The sequence below is a fragment of the Eleutherodactylus coqui genome, chromosome 12 (assembly GCF_035609145.1).
Source record: "Eleutherodactylus coqui strain aEleCoq1 chromosome 12, aEleCoq1.hap1, whole genome shotgun sequence".
Classification (NCBI taxonomy): Eukaryota; Metazoa; Chordata; class Amphibia; order Anura; family Eleutherodactylidae; genus Eleutherodactylus; species Eleutherodactylus coqui.
Window position 1 is genome coordinate 119,024,122 of NC_089848.1, and position 21,089 is coordinate 119,045,210.

At 49.7% G+C, this 21,089-nt stretch overlaps 1 protein-coding gene across 2 annotated transcripts in view; it reads left to right on the forward strand.

Moving 5' to 3' along the window:
• Window positions 1–21,089, forward strand: part of RAPGEF5 (Rap guanine nucleotide exchange factor 5) — a 267,845-nt gene that overhangs the window by 54,530 nt on the left and 192,226 nt on the right. Inside the window, exon 2 of one of the 2 annotated variants that reach the window (XM_066584672.1) lies at window positions 18,298–18,348. In XM_066584672.1, the coding sequence (XP_066440769.1) occupies window positions 18,298–18,348 (51 nt within the window). Of the gene's footprint in view, window positions 1–18,297; window positions 18,349–21,089 lie in introns of those variants that run through there. The other variant, XM_066584673.1, reaches the window with a different exon arrangement.

Genomic DNA, 21,089 nt, shown 5'->3' on the forward strand with positions numbered 1-21,089 from the left:
AGACTGAGAATTAGAAATGAAGTCTGCAGAGTGGAAAACTGATGATTAAATGTGGGATACTACAAGTCCTATAATGGCCAGACATTGTGTTACTCCTCATGTGGACTCTGCAGCTCTTTCTGAAAACTGCCCTGAAAGTGCAGGTATGCTTTAAGATAAAACAAAGGTCCTAACATTAGAGAACATAGGGTGCCTGCACACGAGCAGAATTTCAAGCGCGTGATTTTAGGCACATAATCCGCCCCAGACCGCAGCCAATATACTCCTATGAGGATCCGCAGTTGTCCCCAGACGGACGGATGTGTATCGCGTTTTTTCACGCGAGTGAAAAAATCTGCGACCTGTTCTAATTTTGGTCGGATCATGCGCGTGAAGCCTCCAATACAAGTGAATGGGTGCGTTTTTTCACGCAGTACATCCGCAGTGCAGCTGCGGATGGAGTCACTGGTTGCTATGACTACAGGAAGTAGGCATGGTAGGAGGCGTCCCAACACACAGCACAGAGCTTCACAGGCACATTTCAACTGCAGATCTGTCCTTTCAGTCCCCTCATCTACCAGAGAGCAGCCAGCAGACACCAGCCAGGGTGCACCCAGTACCTCCTTTTTTTCCTGGGGGGCTCTTCCTCCTCCGTTACCGCAGTACGTCCGAAAAAAGTTACATGGATCAACCATGCCCACAAAGACATCTGCTCACCGGGTGAAAGCATGTTGCCAGAATAATTTAACGGTGCTCGCACAAGCAAGAGGGACAGAACGGAGTCTGGGTGTTGGTTTTTAAGCTGTTTTCCAAGGAATGGGCAGTTCTCTAGGGGTTGGGTTTACAATAAGGGTGTCTTCCGGATTTTTCTGCGCGTTTTTTTCCGCAACACATCCGCGTATATCCGCGCGTGATTTTTCACGCATCCGCACCTATCCGCAAGCACATTTAGGTACCATACGCGCGTGAAAATCCGCGAGTGGAATCCGGAACACTCGTGTGCAGGCGGCCATAGGGACAGAAAGTGATGACAAGGACACCGTTAGGTCCTTCTCTTCTAGCTGCTTTCTACATCCAGTAATCATGTGACCTAATTTCGGCGTTCCATTGGAGTTGCCACCTTTCTGGAGTTAATGGCATTTTCTCTCAGACTTGGTTACTGCTGATGCAGGGTAATACGCCGCATAAATCATGACTGTCTGCAGGTCGCTTGGCAATGATTTGTTTCATCCACTCATAAGGAGCATTTTATGTTCTCGAGGCGCTCCGCCGGCCCATTCTGTACTTCGCCCTCTGGCTCTGATTTATGGGCTGCCAGCTGCTGCCACCAGTGGGACTTGTTTTTTTTCCCCCTTTCCAAAGTCTTTGTTGGACTATTTGACTTTTAATCCCACCTGCGGGCTCCCTGGTTGTGCGACCTTGAGCTAATTAATTGGCCTCCTGTTGCTTTTCCTCTGTGTCTGCTTTGTTTTGTGTTTCCCTTCCTACCTAATAAGCAGAATGAGGGCTCAGAAATGACTCGGACCCCCGGAGAGGTCGCGCCTGCTCCCTGATTGTGCCGCTCACACTTCCAGGACTGTAAAGGCATTTTCATCCTTCTGCTCACAAAGTTGCACAAAGTTTTCCTTTACTTCCTCGCTCTCCATGCTGAGATGTGAACCACAAGTGCTAAATTGGTGATAATTGAAGGACTGCTTGCCAAAACTCCAACCAACCCCTTCATTATGGTTCATTCCTCTCATTGTGAGGGTAATAAAACAACATTGTTACTGCCTGTATCATACAGATATTACAGCTACATACGTGTAACTCGGGTCTGTATGCAGCTGTAATGGAGCCCACGCTGTACTTCTGTATACCTTCCCGTTTATATGGAGACCGATGAACATATTTTTCTCTCTGACTCCTAAGAAGGTTCCCAGAAACACTTGGATTACTCTGGTGGGCGTTCTATTCCTCCCCAGAAGCCCGTATTGTGGGGGAGAATACGGCCATAATACGGGGCGCACAGGTTGTACTCGCTGCGCTCATGGAACCGGGAAGACAGACTGGGTGTTCCCTCTAGTCTGCCCTATATTTCCTCTAAGGGCGCCTACCCACTGGCGTTTGCGATTTTCGTGCGTGAAAAACCCAGCGTTTTCCGCGGCATTTTCGCGCCCTTTTCCGTTAATTTCCATTGACATTCATGGGTGCATTAAGGGCTCATGTCCACGGGCAAAATAAGAATTAAAATCCGCAGCGGATTTTAACTCTTCTCCCGCGCGCGGATCCGCACCCCATAGGGATGCATTGACCACCCGCGGGTAGATAAATACCCGCGGATGGTCAATAAAAGGGATTTTAAAAAAAATGGAGCATGAAAAAATCTGGACCATGCTCCATTTTCATGCGGGTCTCCCGCGGGCTTCTATTGAAGCCTATGGAAGCCGTCCGGATCCGCGGGACACAAAAATCATATTTTACTTACACGTTCCGGTTCTTCTCTTCGCGGCGGCGCCATCTTCTCTCCGTCGCGGCCGGATCTTTTTTCTTCGGGACGGCGCATGCGCGGGGCACGTCACCGACGTCATCACGCGCATCCGCCGAGCCAAAGAAAGAAGATCCGGCCGCGACGCAGAGAAGATGGCGCCGCCGCGAAGAGAAGAAACGGAGCGGATGGGTGGTGAGTTTATTCTCATTTATTCTGATTTTCAGCGCTCATGTCCGCGGGGCAGGAGGGACCCGCTGCAGATTCTCCATGGAGAATCCGTAGCGGGCCTGATTTTCCCCGTGGACATGAGGCCTAAGAGAAAAATAAGGACACATATGCAACTGACAGTTCCTATGTTAAAAATTGCAACGGAACGAAAAAAAAAATGCAAGTGGACAGGAACACATTCAAAACTAATTGCTCTTCAGAAAAAACGCAAAACGCAAAGGAAAAAAAATCGCAAGTGGGTAGGCGCCCTAAGGCTGGTTTCACTCCGCCGCGATTCTCGCACAAGTTTTGTGCATTACGAGACACACAAATCCGGCCCAACTAGGAATCCCATTCTTTTGAATTGGGTCACACACGACAGATTCTTTTTTTTCTTCTTTGCAATGCAGGAAAAGAATCGTGGCCTGTCCTATCTTTGTCGCGCTCTCACATCGCATCGCCCATTGTTCTCAGCGGGGTCGGCGGCAGCGGCGCGCCACATGCTGGGTGCACATGAGTGCGATGCGAGGTCTCCCAATGAAGTGATGTGACAGAAAAGCACCTCGCATCTGCGGCAAAATTGCATCTTAGTGAGTGCGATGCCGAGTTTCACGGCAAGATATCACACCCGCCGCTGTGAGATTAGCCGCAGGGCCTGTTCACACCTCTGTAGGCCTCAGTCCAGGAGTCCCGTCAGGGTTTATAGTTAAAATCCTGAAAATGACACCCCCAGACGGGACCTGATTGGAACCAATAGGTCTTCATTTTGGCAGTTTTTAAAATTTCTGACTGCGCAAAGCGCGCCAAACCTCTGGAGAGCAGCGGGAGGGCCCTGGACTAAGCCTGCTAGACTATGTATGTAGTGTAACTAGGGCTTATTTTCAGGGAAGCAGGGCAGTCTCATGCCAGTGTGGCTTCAACAAACGGGATATGCGGACAGCTTGGATACGTAAATTCATTTATTTTGGTCTGTATCAGCCCCTGAGATAAGCCACTTGTCACAAAAAGGCTGTGAAAACTTTTGGGGCAGTTTTTTCCACCTAAATGCATGTATTTTGGTCTGACAGTCATCTAATATCCGCACTACGGGTCGGTTCTGCGCATTTCATGCAGAAGGAATCTCCCTGCATCAGTGTGGATGAGATTGTTATAATATGTCGCCCCCATAGCTCGTACGGCAAATGCGGTTTATGTTCCATAAGGAAATTCTGTGCAGAGTATGAGCCTCCCCGGTGCGGACGTTCCCTGGAGGGGGTGTTTGTGTTGTCGAATCCTCACAACAAGTAATGCATTAACGTATACAGTACTGGAGCTCGGTGACTATTCTCTGCAGCGTAGAAATCACCCCCCCCCCACCGACCGCCGAGCAGACAGAATGAATCATCCATACTGCAGCCGTGAGCCACATGTGGCCGCTCGTCACGTGGGGCTTATTATTGTTTGTGGGATCCAATTTTATTTGCAGCCACAAGTCCTGCTTATTAAATGAAGATGTGGCCGCGTCCCTCCGTCCGGATCGGTATAGGAGATAAGCCATTCATCATACTTGACTTCAGCGCCTTAAACAAAACGTCTCCATTTGCTAAGTGCTGGCGAGCGATTGCCTAATTTATGGGTTTTAATAAAACAAGAGTCTGCTGGACGGATTCTATGGAGGCGCGAAGTAGGTAAGGCAAGGGCATGATAGACAGGAGTAACACAATAGCAGCCCGAGGCAGAGGAGTGCTAATGGCAGGTATGTTCCATTACCGGCGAGCGCATCTGAATGCTAAGTGTTCCTGGATGGACGGCGATGCTACATGTGGCAGAACGTTATTAAATGTTTAAGAGCGCATACAGTTTCTATGGAAACGTAGGCTTTAAGGCTCGTCGCGATGGATGCCGGGTACTTGTCGAGGCCTCGAATGGATGACGATAATTGCACGATAGCATTTCTCTTCGGATTTATCAGGCATTGTCATTATAGCTCCACGCACCGACAACGCTTAACGTATGCATCCTGGTTATTACTGCATTGTACAAGTATTTTCAGGTTATCAACCTGGTATCATATATATCACTATACTTTAGGCCCTTAAAAGGCAGATGTTTTCCTTAATTATTTTTGGCCTCGTTGGGACCTCCGATGCTCCAGACGGTTTCTCTCCCCAGTGAGCTATCCAGCTTGATCATAGCATTGTCCTGGCTCTTGATCTAGTTCCTGCCTCTCTGTCTTGGCTGCACCCTGCTGCTAATTCACACTTCCTATATAAGCCTAGCCCTTCCTCCCACGCATTGCATGATTAGTGTGCTCCACAGCCCTTGATCTATCTCTCCTCCTCCACTACAAGGGACTTAAAGACTTCCTGATAATGACTCCTGGCTTTCCTCCTGAATACCCTACCCTCCTCATCCTTCGTTGCTGACTCCTGGCTTGTCCTTGATTACCTCTCCAGGCTTGCACGGCACCTGTGGCTCCTACCCATTGCCGGTAAATAGACGCTACACTCTGTTCACATCTGCGTCCATTAGGCACTTCCGTCACAAATTCAGTTTAAAATGGCAAAGTAGTGCTGCATGCTGTACTATTTTCCCCATAAAATGCTGGAGTTGAATGATGCAAGTGCTAGGATATTTACACTAGTAACAACAGTGGGCTCCCAGAGTCATGTTTCCTTAAAAGGGTTGTCCAGAATTGATCTAAAACTGTTAAAAAAATATATAAATAAAAGTAGCGGTAATTGCCTTTCCTCTCCCCCGCTGCAGTCCTGCTGGCCTTGGTTTTGGAATGGCTACCACCTAACCAGCGGCCACAGCGATCAGGTGCCGTTCTCCTGCCTCCCTGTATCTGAGTGGTGATGCCAGGAGAACGGCGCCTGACTACTTCGCTTCCAATTGGCTGCAGCGGTCAGGTGGTAGCCGTTACAAAACAAAGGCCAGGAGGACCGCAGGGCTGCACCACTGGATGGCCCGGGGGAAGGACGGGTAGGTACCACTACTTTTATTACTTTTATCAGACTTGGAACTATGCTTAAAAAATTGAATCCCACCCAGACAACCCCTTTAAGGAACGCACTGCATAGTAATCGAGTGGCCCTTTTCCTGTCAGGTCCTTTATATGTCCTTATCACACAGGGGTGTATGCAGTTTTCGGTTCGTGAATATGCCATGTTTTCTTGGACTGAAACACTGCATATTCCCCCCGAATGTGGCCCTGCGAGCACAAAAAAGAGCGCAGGCCGGTCCATTGATTTTATTGCATGATGTGTATTCACGGTCTATGTTTGCATTCCGCTGACCTCAAGGTGCTGTTTTAGGGCGAGCACCCACTGGCGTTTTTTTACCTGCGTTTTGCGTTTTTCCTGCACAGGCATAGAGATAACATGTGTTCCTGTCCACTGGCGTTTTTTTTGCGTTGCGTTTGCGTTTTTAACATAGGAACTGTCAGTTGCATATGTGTCCTTATTTTTCTCCATGGAAATTAATGGAAAAGCCGCGAAAACGCCGCGAAAAACGCGCGGAAAAAACGCGGAAAACGCCGCGAAAACACTGCATTTTTTTCCCGCGGAAAACGCAAACGCCAGTGGGTGCTCGCCCTAAGTCCGTAATCTGGGCCAAAATAGGACATAACTTTTTTTCTTTTGCCCCTTGCACATAAAATGTCTGAATACCCGAATGTGAAACAATGAGAATTTGGTATGTATGCCCCTGTGAATGAGCCCTACGGCAAGGGGAGGCCCGGCAATGTGTGACTATCTGAATATTAATCACCCCTCCGACTCCACTCTGCGGCACTCCGTGAACTTTCAGAAGTAAGATCTCCAAAAGGCGTGTTGCATTATAGACCATGCACTTCATGTGTATTCCATCTGGGATAAAAAGCTGGAGAATGTGCCGGCCCCGACTCGTATCACCACCTTCTAGTACATCGTGCATCCTTAACGCTAACGTAGCACTGCTAGGTGCACCGTGATCACATGACCTGCAATGCTAACCCCACACACATCACATGCACTATACTATACCTTGTATTTATTGATAACTAATGGCCGTTAACCGCCATGTACATCTTTTTAAGGCGGTGGCTCAGCTGACTGACGGCCAGTCTCCTGCTCTAACTGACCGTAGTGAAGAAACATCAGATCCTCACAGTTTAACCCCTTACATGTCACAGTCAATAGCAACCGTAGCATGTAAGCAGATGACAGGGGGAGGGAGCTTCTCCTTTCACCCATGGGCAGCTAAGGTACCAATGGATTACCATGGCAGCCAGAAGCCTGACAAAGGCATCCATTTTTGCCATGTCACTTGGCCTATTAGCCTAGCAGAGTCTAATAGGCTGATGTCATTGGTTTAGTAGAATGCAGTGTATTATCATAGCGATTGAATGATCGCATATTCAAGTCCCCTTGAGGGACTAAAACTTGGTGTCAAAAAAAAGTTCAATAAAGTTTAATATAAAGAAAAATCCCAGTTTTCCCCACAAAACCGTTTTAAATGGATGTAATTCCCCCAAAATTTAAAAAAGCAACACGTAATAGGTAATAGCACATTTATAATGACCCAGGCAATGAAAATATTTTCTTATTTATCGCATGTGGTGAGCGCTGTAAGAAGAATTGTACAAAGTAATGTCAGAATTGCTTTTTTTTTTTTTTATTCGCCTCTCAAAAAAGGTAAAAGAAAAGAAACCAAACGACCCAAAAGTACCTCAAACTGCAACTCTTCCTGCAAAAAACAAGCCCTCACGGGGCTCCACTGCTGGAAAACTAAAAATGTTCTGCGTCTTGGAGCTCGGTGATGCAGATTCACTTCTTTTCCCCCCCAAAAGTTATGGCTCTTGCAATACGACATTGAAAATTGCTTGGTGCCCAGGCTGTCACTAAGGGGTTAATCTCACATATGTAGAGCTCTTAATCCAAAATAACAATAGAACTTCCCCTATAACCACATAATCGGTCTTCCTCACTTCCTCTGCATATGTGCGATGATATCTGGGACTGCGGGGTGCGGTGGGGGATGTTCTTCAGTCCCGTTCCACATTATGTACAAAATCATCCAGAAGCCGGGAGATCAGAGGATAGAAAGTCCCGAGCGCCCCGGCGTTCCCCTCGCTGATGACCGGCTGGCTGCTGCCTCTTGTAATGGAACGAAATATAGTAAAGCAAATGTCTGACCCATAAAGACAACTAACAGCCTGTGACTCCCATCAAGGAGTGGAACGTAGGCGGGGGGTCTCACACGAACGGATTCTAATTGCGGAATCCGCAATCACCGTCCGCACGCACTATCCACTGAGAACAGAAGAAAAATTGCGGCACGCTCTATTTTGCCATGGAATCCATGCGGACAGGGAGCTGGAGGGATATCCCCACTTCGGGGATGAAGGGATTCCCCTGCATGGGACAAGGAGGGATATGCCTGCTCTGGGGATGGAGGGATTCCTCTGCAGGGGACAAGGAGGGATATGCCTGCTTTGGGGATGGAGGGATTCCTCTGCAGGGGAAAGGAGGGATATCCGCGCTTTGGGGATGGAGGGATTCCTCTGCAGGGGACAAGGAGGGATATGCCTGCTTTGGGGATGGAGGGATTCCTCTGCAGGGGACAAGGAGGGATATCCCCACTTTGGGGATGGAGGCATTCCTCTGCAGGGGAAAGGAGGGATATCCCCACTTTGGAAATGGAGGGGTTCCCTGCAGGGGAGCTGGAGGGATATCCCCGTAGCGGGGATAGAGGGGTTCCCCTGCAGGGAAGCTTGTGACTCTAGTCTCAGGCTCTGCTCCATCGTGTAGTAGTCATAGTAAAGCTGACTTAACACGGGCAAGTGCGATATCGGGCCGTGAATCACAACATGCGAGTTTCCCAGCGGATGTGAGACGTATTTATCTCAAAACCGCCCTGCATTACTTTGTGGAAGTAGCGATCAGTCAGTCCGGAGGACCGCAGAGCTTCTCTCATTGTTTTCAGTAGGCAAACCTCCCATTTAGAGATGAGTGAGCATACTCGCTAAGGCAAACTACTGGAGCGAGTAGTGCCTTATTCGAGTACCTGCCTGCTCGTCTCTAAAGATTCGGCTGCCGGCGCGGGTGAGCGGTGAGTTGTGGGAGTGAGCAGGGAGGAGTGGGAGCCGCCCCCCCACCGAATCTTTAGAGACGAGAGTGCAGGTACTCGAATAAGGCCGCCTGCAGACGAGCGGAAATCCCGCCGCGGGATTTCCGCCGCTGAAAGTCTGCATAGGAGTGCATTACAATACGCACTCCTATGCAGACGGCCGCGGTTTGGCCGCGCGAAATCTCGCGCAGCAAACAAACCGCGGCATGTTCTAATTATCTGCGGGGCACGCACTCACCTGGCCGCCGGCTCCGGTCTGCGCATGCGCCGGCTGCGCGGCAGCCGGCACATCAAAGAGCCGGGGCCGCCAGGCGCGGGTGAGTACGTGCTCACCCCTGCAGGCTCTGGGGTCGGATCGCGCGGCGAGATTTCTCGCTGCCGGATCCGACCCGCTCGTCTGCAGGCGGCCTAAGGCACTACTCGCTGGAGTAGTTTGCCTTAGTGAGTACGCTCGCTCATCTCTACTGCCATTACATCGCATGTACCAGCACATGGTGCGATGCTGCCGCCGGCCCCATTGAGAACAATGGGTGATGCGATGTGAAGGCACGCCCACAGATATGACGTGCCACGATTTGTTTCCCACGGTGCTGAGAAAAAAAACGCTCATGTTGATATTCGTGCGCTTTGCAGCGCACAAATCTCACGCGAGTTTCTCGGTCGTGTAAAAGCGAGTCTAGGCTGCATTTACACGCGCCAATGTGAGTTGTGCTGAAAACTCTGAAGCACAAGTCGTATGGCACAACATACAAGCACCCTGCGAGGCGCGGGATGCCCTACATTACATGCCCTGCTATAGAGCCGCAGCAGCTTCTCAACCTCAGAGTAAAGCATCCCTCCTTCCGGTGAATGGGATCGTTTTCTGTCTGCGTCAGACTCGTACGGGTTTACCATCCGTGTTAATATGTCTGCAGGCTCCGCAGGCGTGCAACGGGTTTACCATCCGTGTAAATATGTCCGCAGGCGTGCAACGGGTTTACCGTCCGTGTAAATATGTCCACAGGCTCCGCAGGCGTGCAATGGGTTTACCATCCGTGTAAATATGTCCGCAGGCGTGCAACGGGTTTACCGTCCGTGTAAATATGTCCACAGGCTCCGCAGGCGTGCAACGGGTTTACCATCCGTGTAAATATGTCCGCAGGCGTGCAACGGGTTTACCGTCCGTGTAAATATGTCCGCAGGCGTGCAACGGGTTTACCGTCCGTGTAAATATGTCCGCAGGCGTGCAACGGGTTTACCGTCCGTGTAAATATGTCCGCAGGCGTGCAACGGGTTTACCGTCCGTGTAAATATGTCCGCAGGCGTGCAACGGGTTTACCATCCGTGTAAATATGTCCGCAGGCGTGCAACGGGTTTACCGTCCGTGTAAATATGTCCACAGGCTCCGCAGGCGTGCAACGGGTTTACCATCCGTGTAAATATGTCCGCAGGCGTGCAATGGGTTTCCAACTGCCCCCGATTTCATATGGAGCATGTGGAGGTTTGATGTGTCGAGTTCCATCCGCCTCCATCAGCAGACCGCGGTGTTAGTCCCCGGCGGGTGCCGGCTGCACTCCTATCTGTATACAGCAGTGATAGTAATGCTCTTCTATACAGCAGCGCCGCGGTGTGAGCCCCCGGCGGGTGTCGGCTGCACTCCTATCTGTATACAGCAGTGATAGTAATGCTCCTCCATCAGCAGACCGCGGTGTTAGCCCCCGGCGGGTGCCGGCTGCACTCCTATCTGTATACAGCAGTGATACTAATGCCCCTCCATCAGCAGACCGCGGTGTGAGCCCCTGGCGGGTGCCGGCTGCACTCCTATCTGTATACAGCAGTGATAGTAATGCTCTTCTATACAGCAGCGCCGCGGTGTGAGCCCCCGGCGGGTACCGGCTGCACTCCTATCTGTATACAGCAGTGATAGTAATGCTCCTCCATCAGCAGACCGCGGTGTTAGCCCCTGGCGGGTGGCGGCTGCACTCCTATCTGTATACAGCAGTGATATTAATGCTCTTCCATTAGCAGACCGCGGTGTGAGCCCCCGGCGGGTGTCGGCTGCACTCCTATCTGTATACAGCAGTGATAGTAATGCTCCTCCATCAGCAGACCGCGGTGTTAGTCCCCGGCGGGTGCCGGCTGCACTCCTATCTGTATACAGCAGTGATATTAATGCTCTTCCATCAGCAGACCGTGGTGTGAGCCCCCGGCGGGTGTCGGCTGCACTCCTATCTGTATACAGCAGTGATATTAATGCTCTTCCATCAGCAGACCGCGGTGTGAGCCCCCGGCGGGTACCGGCTGCACTCCTATCTGTATACAGCAGTGATAGTAATGCTCCTCCATCAGCAGACCGCGGTGTGAGCCCCCGGCGGGTGCCGGCTGCACTCCTATCTGTATACAGCAGTGATAGTAATGCTCCTCCATCAGCAGACCGCGGTGTGAGCCCCCGGCGGGTGCCGGCTGCACTCCTATCTGTATACAGCAGTGATAGTAATGCTCCTCCATCAGCAGACCGCGGTGTGAGTCCCCGGCGGGTGTCGGCTGCACTCCTATCTGTATACAGCAGTGATATTAATGCTCTTCCATCAGCAGACCGCGGTGTGAGCCCCCGGCGGGTACCGGCTGCACTCCTATCTGTATACAGCAGTGATAGTAATGCTCCTCCATCAGCAGACCGCGGTGTGAGTCCCCGGCGGGTGCCGGCTGCACTCCTATCTGTATACAGCAGTGATATTAATGCTCTTCCATCAGCAGACCGTGGTGTGAGCCCCCGGCGGGTGTCGGCTGCACTCCTATCTGTATACAGCAGTGATATTAATGCTCTTCCATCCGCAGACCGCGGTGTGAGCCCCCGGCGGGTACCGGCTGCACTCCTATCTGTATACAGCAGTGATAGTAATGCTCCTCCATCAGCAGACCGCGGTGTGAGCCCCTGGCGGGTGCCGGCTGCACTCCTATCTGTATACAGCAGTGATATTAATGCTCTTCCATCAGCAGACCGCGGTGTTAGCCCCCGGCGGGTGCCGGCTGCACTCCTATCTGTATACAGCAGTGATAGTAATGCTCCTCCATCAGCAGACCGCGGTGTGAGCCCCTGGCGGGTGCCGGCTGCACTCCTATCTGTATACAGCAGTGATATTAATGCTCTTCCATCAGCAGACCGCGGTGTGAGCCCCCGGCGGGTACCGGCTGCACTCCTATCTGTATACAGCAGTGATAGTAATGCTCCTCCATCAGCAGACCGCGGTGTGAGCCCCTGGCGGGTACCGGCTGCACTCCTATCTGTATACAGCAGTGATAGTAATGCTCCTCCATCAGCAGACCGCGGTGTGAGCCCCTGGCGGGTGCCGGCTGCACTCCTATCTGTATACAGCAGTGATAGTAATGCTCCTCCATCAGCAGACCGCGGTGTGAGCCCCTGGCGGGTGCCGGCTGCACTCCTATCTGTATACAGCAGTGATAGTAATGCTCCTCCATCAGCAGACCGCGGTGTGAGCCCCTGGCGGGTGCCGGCTGCACTCCTATCTGTATAGAGCAGTGATATTAATGCTCCTCCATACAGCAGCGCCGCCTTCACCGCTTTATTTTGCCTCCTTTTTAAGCTTCGGCTTCTGCCCAGACAACATGTTGAGACAAGGCCACAAAGAGCAGAAGGTGTCGGGAGGCGAAGTCCACAGAAGCGTAAACCTCGTAGCGTCTGCATGACTGGATGCTAATAAGACAGGCGGAGAGTCACGTGCCGTAAGAGTTTACCAAACGGTGGAAGATTCCCGCTGTGGAGTGGATGCCTGGCATCTAGGACTAAGACTTGCCGCTGTGTGATAACGCCATGTCCGGAGGGCCTCCGCCGCTTCTTCTACAGTCCAGGGACTATTTATCTAAATATTCCTGTAATTCCAATCCGGAAAATAATAAACTTCTCCAAAAGACCACCTCTGTGAGAAGACCACCCCTCTACAGAGGCTAGATCTAAAAAAACTTTTTGTCTCGATAGAGGGGCGGTCTTGTCAGAGGGGTTTGTACTGTTTTAGGGCACATTTACCAAAAGGGTTGTACCAAGACACACTTTATCCATAGGATTGGTGATAAATCTCATCTGTGGGTGTTGGGTCACAAGCTTCGTCGCCACAATATACCAACCAGTGTAAAAGGGGTGTGGTCGTGGGTGTGGCTTATGACTACGTAAGATGTTACCTCTCAGTGGCCCCTGTAGTAATTGCACCCCCTCTCGGCGTCAGTGCCCCCTTAGTTGTTCCATAGTAAGAGTACCTGGTTAATGGCCACAATAGCAATAGTGCACCTCCTTTATAGATCCAATAGTAATAGTGTCCCAAATAAGTGTGGCCCCAATAGTAATAGTGAGCCCCCTTAATGGCCCCAATAGCAATGGTGAGCCCCCTTAATGGCCCCAATAGTAATAGTGAGCCCCCTTAATGGCCCAATAGTAATAGTGAGCCCCCTTAATGGCCCAATAGTAATAGTGAGCCCCCTTAATGGCCCCAATAGTAATAGTGAGCCCCCTTAATGGCCCCAATAGTAATAGTGAGCCCCCTTAATGGCCCAATAGTAATAGTGAGCCCCCTTAATGGCCCCAATAGTAATAGTGAGCCCCCTTAATGGCCCCAATAGTAATAGTGAGCCCCCTTAATGGCCCCAATAGTAATAGTGAGCCCCCTTAATGGCCCAATAGTAATAGTGAGCCCCCTTAATGGCCCTAATAGTAATAGTGACCCCCCTTATTGGCTCCAGTGGTAATTATGCCCCTGATAGTAGCCCCAATAGCAATGTTACGTCCCCTTAATGGCCTCAATAGTAATAGTTCCCCCAGGGGTAATCGTGCGCCCCTTAGTGCTCAGTTCTGTCCGCCATGGCTTCTGTATGCGGAGGCGCTGCGTGCTTTCCTGTACGTACGGCACGCAGCGCTGACACCGGAGGAAAAAGCAGAGCTACTTCTGGTTGTTGCCCGCTGTACTCACGGGGGGGGGGGGGGGGGGGGGGCAATTATTTTTTATCGGCCATTAATATGGCTGGTAAAAAATAAATACCGGCGACGGCCCTGGAACTTTATTGCCGGATGGGGCGGTGGTTCACCAGCCAGGTGGCAACCCAATTTACCGCCAAGACCTCCATGACCATGAGAATGGGGGGTCCTATGTCCCCCTTCTCTGTCACTGTGCGGATGCTTCCTCCACCGCGATGGTGTCAGATTGACTGCAGTGATGCCAATCACGTGTGCCGCTGCCACTACATTTGTTTCAGTGGGGCTGATGGAAATGGGTAAGTGCTTTTACTCGGGTCTCTCCAACAGTCCATTGGGAATGAATGGAGTGACGCCTTGTATGCGCGACCGTTGCTCCATTCAGTCTCCCCCTTGTGTCGCGCTCCTCCAGGATAGAGCCGGGCGTCTTGAGTACAAGTCGTGGCCAAAAGGTTTCAGATTGACACAAATTTTGTTCACAAAGTTTGCTGCTTTAGTGTTTTTAGTTGTTTTAGGGATCGCTCACGCGGGGGTAGGCGGCGCACGTATTGCAAGCTGCTCTTGGAGGAGGTTTAGATGCCATTCTGTATTCGTGGCAGTGGTCTTAGGCTGTGAGTGAGCCCACGGCCTTGGATGAAAAGCAACCCCACACATGAGTGGTCTCAGGATGCTTTGCTGTTGGCGTGGCACAGGACCCATGGGAGCGCTCACCTTTTGTTCACCAGACCATCTTCCCCCGAACCCCCAGTCCTCTGCAGTCCGTCCTCTGTACTTCCTGCAGAATGTCCGTCTGTCCTCGATGTTTTTCCTGAAGAGCAGTGGCTTCTTTGCTGCCCTCCGTGACGCTCGCTGCCTCCAAGGTACCTCGCCACGCTCTGTGTAGATGCTCGACGCCCGCCTGCTGCCACTCCGGAGTGAGCGCTGCTCTGATGTTGGACCAATCACGTAGCTGCATCCTCATTAGGCGACGGTCCTGGCCTTGCTGGACTGTTAGTAGGTTATTTTGTGGCAAGACTGAAACTCTGTGGAAATGAGATTCTTGTGATCACTCCTCATAATAATTTATGGGCCGCTCTCACATCTCTATTCGGAGGGTCCATTACAGATCCGTCAGAAAATACCGGAAGAGACGGCGCTGCATGCCGGGCGGCTGAGTGGAAACCGTACAGACTCCATTGGTCATAAGATGGATCCATTTGGCTAGGGGATCCCCCTTTCCTGCTCCCCGAATGGAGCAGGTAAACGGTACACCCCCCCCCCCCCCCCGCCGCGGATGTGAAAGCGGCCTTAATGCAAATTGTCACTTTAAAAACTGAAGCAGCAAACATTGTGAAAATTGAAAATTTGTATCAGTCTGAAAACACTTGGCCACAACTCTGTGTTGGGCGGATGTATTATAGGTTGGGCGCATGTACTATAGGTTGGGCGCTAGTTTTCTGGTGCGATTTTATTATTATTTTTTTTTAAACTTTTTACTTTTATTTTTTACTTTTACGCTGGGCCCACTTCGAAAAGTGTCTGTGACAGTCCAAAACAACAAGTGGCATAATTTGGGCCGTCTTGTATGGAACGTAGATGTTAAAGAAACGTACAACAAAACCGCATGCAACATGCACGTACATGCGCTGGGAAACTGGTCCTTGTATAATAGACCCAAATTGCACAATCCTGTGTGGATGAGACCCTTCAGAGACCCTCTGGCAGGTTACGGAGATCTGCTGACCATTCGCCTTTAAGTATTGGAATGCTAAAATTCTAGCAGTGGGCTTATTCGCACGGACGAGTGTAATATCGCTCCTGCCAGCGTGTGATTCTCATGGCGATGCATCACTTCTGTGAAATGGCGATCCTCAGGCGCGTGTAGGGATCACAAGCATTTCTCATTGACTTCAATAGCAAGCATGGCATCGCGCTCACGCACATCGCACGGCCTGCGAGCGCCTTTTAAGGGCGAGACGTTCCAAGGATTCACCCATAGAGCGTGATGCGATATTCTTTCCTGGTGTGAATGGCTGGATTTGACATTTCATGTGTGTTCCTATTGCAGCCTGTCGCTGGGGAGGTAATGTGAACCACACCCGCATTAGGCCAATTACTGTCTTTTTTAATTAGCTGCAGTTTTTAAGCCAAGTAAATCTGGGCGCTGCTCCCGGCCGTCGGCCTCTACAGGATCATCTGCTAGGCTGGGCCTCCGTCCGTACCGCGCTGCTACAGACCTGGATGAGCTCTCGCATCGGCCGGGGTTATGACTCTGTAGGGCCCAGGCTGCATTATTGGACCTAAATACTGTGGCGGTGATGTGCATCATTTTCCTGTCGGGCTGCCAGCTGGCGCCGCGCTTCGGCTTCTGTTATTTGCAGTGCATTGCAGTAAAAGTGGCTTCTCTCTACGGTTGTGCAGCAAAGTCCTCGATTCCTGTTTGTGAGGTGGGGAGTGCGACCGGCGGCGGCCGTGAGAATTGTGTTACAGCCTCTACAGAAATCACCTTGTGAGCGGCATGTGACGGCTCTACCGAATGTCTGTTCCCCTCTGAGTTGTATACTTGTCAGTTGACGGCGTCATGCGGTGTCGTCTATTACAGCTGTTCCACAGCCCGCGGGACTGCAGGAGTATACAAAGGCCTTCTCCATTGTTTAGGACCACACAGTTACATTCAGCTCCCTGGGATCCTGGCGTCACCATAAAACGACGTAACACTGTGTGACCCAACGTGTTAGAGATTTGGGTGAAATCTGACATATTCCACGAGGACAGTAATCCGGGGTCCATAATCTGACACTATTTACGGCCCCTCGGATCCAAATGTAGTCACTAAATACATTTGTGTGACTTCATCCTTCAGGGTTGTTTCCATGATGGCCTTCTAAGCTACCACTTACCCATTCCTGACTGCCCGAATCATGGTGGCCATAAAATGGGCATTTACATCCTCACTATTATTGCACTGCTCATAAAATAGCCCTCAAAATGCAACACAGCAGGAAACGTCAGAGGGGAATGTAACAATGCGGTCAGTCCATGCTGTACATTGTATCATTGGCTCTCAGCTTTCATTAAAGGGAACCGGTCAGCTCAAACAGGTTGCCCAAAATGTAGGCAGAAGGAGCTGATATATAGGTTCTTTGGGGTAAGAGTCAGTAGAAGCTGCGTTCTTACTCATTTAAATCCCTACTTATTCTTGAGCTTAGGAATCGAATGCGGTTCTATCAGTGACTGACAATCTAAGGAGTCCAGTGGGCGGTTCCATCAGTGATAACTTCAGGAGTCCAGTGGGTGGTCCTATTAGTGATTGACAGGTCTTACCAGTGATTGATAGCCTTAAGGCCCATTTACAAGTAAAGATTATTGCTCAAAATTCACTCAAATGAGCGAATTAAGTGATAATCGTTCAGTGCGAATACGAAAAAAATCGCTCACTTGTCGTTCAGTTTGTTAAGCTGACTTTTCAGCTGTTGGCCCGCTGGCTTTTCATCTTGTACAAACGCTCAGTGCTTCACATAGGGGGTGCACTGAGCGAGAATCCTGCGGTCCAGTGGCAGGTCTTTCTGTGTGAACGCTCTGCACGAGCGCCGACTACCTTCGCGGTGATGTCAGCACTTACGCAGTCATTTAAAAGGCTGTCAGCCCATGTGAAAGGGCCATAAGGCAACGTACACATGGCCGGGTGCAATATCGCAATTTACCTGCGGATGTGAGGCGTTTTCTCTTTAGAAGCGCCTCCCATCACTTCAGGTAAAGTAGTGATCCTGCGGCATGGAGGATCGACAAGTATTTCCCATTGAACGCCCTTGTGCGGGGGCTTTCTGCCCTTCTCTCTGCAAAAATACCATCCCTTGAATAATGATTGATTGTCCTCGGTTTACTTGAAATGAGCACGACGGCCCAATACTGTGGTTGACTGTGATTTAAAGGGAACTTGTCATGTCCTATAAGCACCATAAAATACATTTTAGTGCTTATGCAGCAGGGAACAAGCCGTCTGGGGATGTGCATCTCATACTCGTCCAGCTCCCCATTCACGTGTTCTTACCGGCGGAGGTCGGCGCTCGGTTCAGTCAGTGCGGCGTTTCTTCTGATAGTTTGCTTGCGCACTCCCACCGTTCTCTATGCCTGAAGAAGAGTCACACTGACTGAGCACCGACTACCACCGGTCACCCCGTGGGAATGGGTGGCCAGGTAAGTCTAAAAGCTCACCCCGATGACCTGTTCCCTATTCCATAAGCACCATAACTTAGTTTGTGGTGTGTTTATGATATGACGAGTTCCCTTTAAGAGCTCGGCCAAGTTCTCACCTTTTGGCCAGAGTATTATTGCCATTGGTTTATTGCACTTATGTTTTCTGTCATCACAATGAGCCGGACGCACAGAAGCTCGTATAATCCGAGAAACCTGCTTATATAGAAATACCATTCCCTAATTATGATGGTAGGATGTGTTAATGAGACGCTTCGTCTTGTGACATTTGTGCTAATTATGATGTATTCTTGTATTTAATGGCCATTCATTTTCCCGTCTGTTAGACGGTGTAATATATTTGTCTTCATGTTGCTGTGAAACGGGCTGAAAGTATTTTTTACTTGTGTCTTCACAGATTTTATCGGAAAGAATTTCGAACCTTTGTGTAGAGAACTCCAGCAACAAGGTGGGTGTTCTGCTTCTGCCCATGCCTGCCGTGTATGCAGATTGTATCGCCTCGCATCAGTCACTGTCCACACGGGGCATCGCAACGTACTGGCAGCGGCGGGTGTAGCGGGGTACATGCCTTAGGGCTCATTCACACAGGCGTATGTAGTATCTGTCCATAAACAGAGTGCACTCTTCTCACTACATGTGTATGCGCCGATTACATGTTTTGTGGCCATGTGACACATGCAAAAAGAAAAATGCATGAACGCCCAAATAGTAAAGGCAGAAACCAAAATTGGCAGCAGCACGCAAAATAAATTCACTATCAGAGGTATACAAACCTATAATCTAACCACATTAAATAATGCAAGGTTCTTAGTATATAATTTGATCAAATTACATTGGCCCATCTACCAACGTCCAGGTGACCAAGCTCTCAGATGGGTCCTAACATTAATACCCGGTGGATATCTTAACCTGGGAAAGCTGAGTTCCTACCTCTCAAAATGCTCCTCTCTTGAACGCCCAAATAGTATCAGAAAATATCGTGTGCAAAAAAACTGCAGTGAACGCGGGCGCTAATGTGAGTTTGACGCATTTCTTTTAATGCACCCATAAACTTTAATGGGCAATTTCGGTCTGTGAATAGGACCTATAATAGGACCTATAATGGGACATACTGTGTCTTTGTTTTTTTAAACTTGCCACATTGGTCTGCATACAAAACACACGTCTGAATGCACAAGTTTAATTCAGTGGGTCATATTGATGGGTCCATGCGGCACGCCATGCATACTGCAGACAGTGTATGGCAGCCTTCTGGTGCCGACCCCACATTGCAGAACATGCGCTATTTCTGGGAGGAGTAAGGGGATATGGCGCGGGTTCACCTGCTTTCCATCTTTTGCCCCTTCTTATTTATCCTGGCGTATACTTCCAATACCGTCCATCTTTAGATCTCTTCTATCAGTATGTTATCAGTCATAAGGCTTCTCTCAGGGCGTTAGATAACAACGTTTCATCTTATGCTTGTCGTCTTACTGGCATCACATTATTGATGTCTTGGTCTTATAATCTTATCTTCTCTCAAAGGCTCCTCTTAGTCTTATGCATATATGAAAATCCCATCAGTACATCTGGTTTCTGGGGCGGCCATGCAACTGGAGACGAACCGTGATAAAAGCCATTGTCAGATAAAGGAGCTTTCTAATAAATGCCTTGGGGTGACATGTTAATCTGTTTCAGCCGCTGGGGCTAATAGGGCCGAATCCGAGTTGACAGAAGACCCAGGGCAAACAGTGTGGTGGTAATTCCTAGTCAGCCTGCCATATGATATGTAACTAATGTTGGATATTTATGACATACAAGGGGGGGTTCTTTACTGTAAGAGCAGTGAGAAAATAGAAGTCTATGCCTGAGGACGTGGTGATGGCGAACTCACTAAGGTGTATTCACACGTAGTGGAAATCCGCAGGACGTCTGCATGAAAACAGTCACGGCCACACCGTTGTTGCAGATTTTGACTCTGTTTTTGATATGAAAATGCTGTGGATTTTGCAGCTGAATTTCCACAGCATTTCTGATATGTGTGAATAAGACCACAAGGAAGGCCGGACGGATTACAATGTTACCTGTTATCGTCACTGATTACTTCAGAAGAGTCGGTCATCTGGCCATTATTCTGATTGCCAGATTGGAGTCAGGAAGGAAGTTTTATCCCCTTAAATAAGGAAAATTGGCAAAACAAAGTTTTAGTTTTTTTATTGCCTTACTCTGGATGAACATTGTGGGGTATCGGGCTGATCTAGATGGGCATGTGTCTTAGTTCAGCCTTACATATTGTGACTATATGATGACCACAAGCCATAAGAGAAAGCAGCATCCGGGGTTTTTTGAAAAGCATCAGCACATCATCTTCTAAAATAAACCATTCTGTATTGATCCATTTCTTTGCATAAAGCCCCCTTACGGATGTGACGGTGTTGGGATGTATTAGTCCACATTCAGGGGAGCCTGCATCCAGTACGTGAGTTCTATTACCCCCACCGTAACATAAGGAAGTGTATAGTGTGCGGCAACCATTCATTGGATATTATATGATGACCATAAGGTTTATGAGGGGCCAACTGACCGCCCCCCTATACCTGTGGTTAAAAGACTTATTCCAGTCGTCTTCTGGTAATTTACAGAAATACTATCCTACTAAAAGTATTTGAACCCCCCCCCCCCCCCAATCAATAGAACGGATTGTGTCTTATTAGCATGTCCCGTGTCCTAAACCATGCTACATAAGACGCAGACCCTTGGAGAGGTCAGCCATAGTTTGTGGAGCTGCTCGCTATTGGATATACAGGATATAACGCTGCTCACAAGCCGCCCATCATGAAGCGCATCGCATCGGCCCGTCTACAGTGGTGCAAGGAGCGCCGTCATTGGACAGTGGAGCAACGGAAGAACAATTTGTTGAGCGACAAATCACACTACTCTACCAACAAATCAGATGGACTTACCTGGGTGTGGAGACCACCAACAGTTAAGTACTGTGGAGGTTCACTTATGGTCTGGGGATGTGTTACATGGCATGGTCTCAGCCCGTTGGTTGTAGTAATATGAACCATGAACACGGAGGTGAACCCTGACATTCTAGACAATGCGCTGCCAACTATGTGACAATCCTCTGGGAATGGTCGGCCATACTTCCAACAAGACAACGCGCCTCGTCACAGATCCAACACTGTTTTACATTGGTTTGAGGAT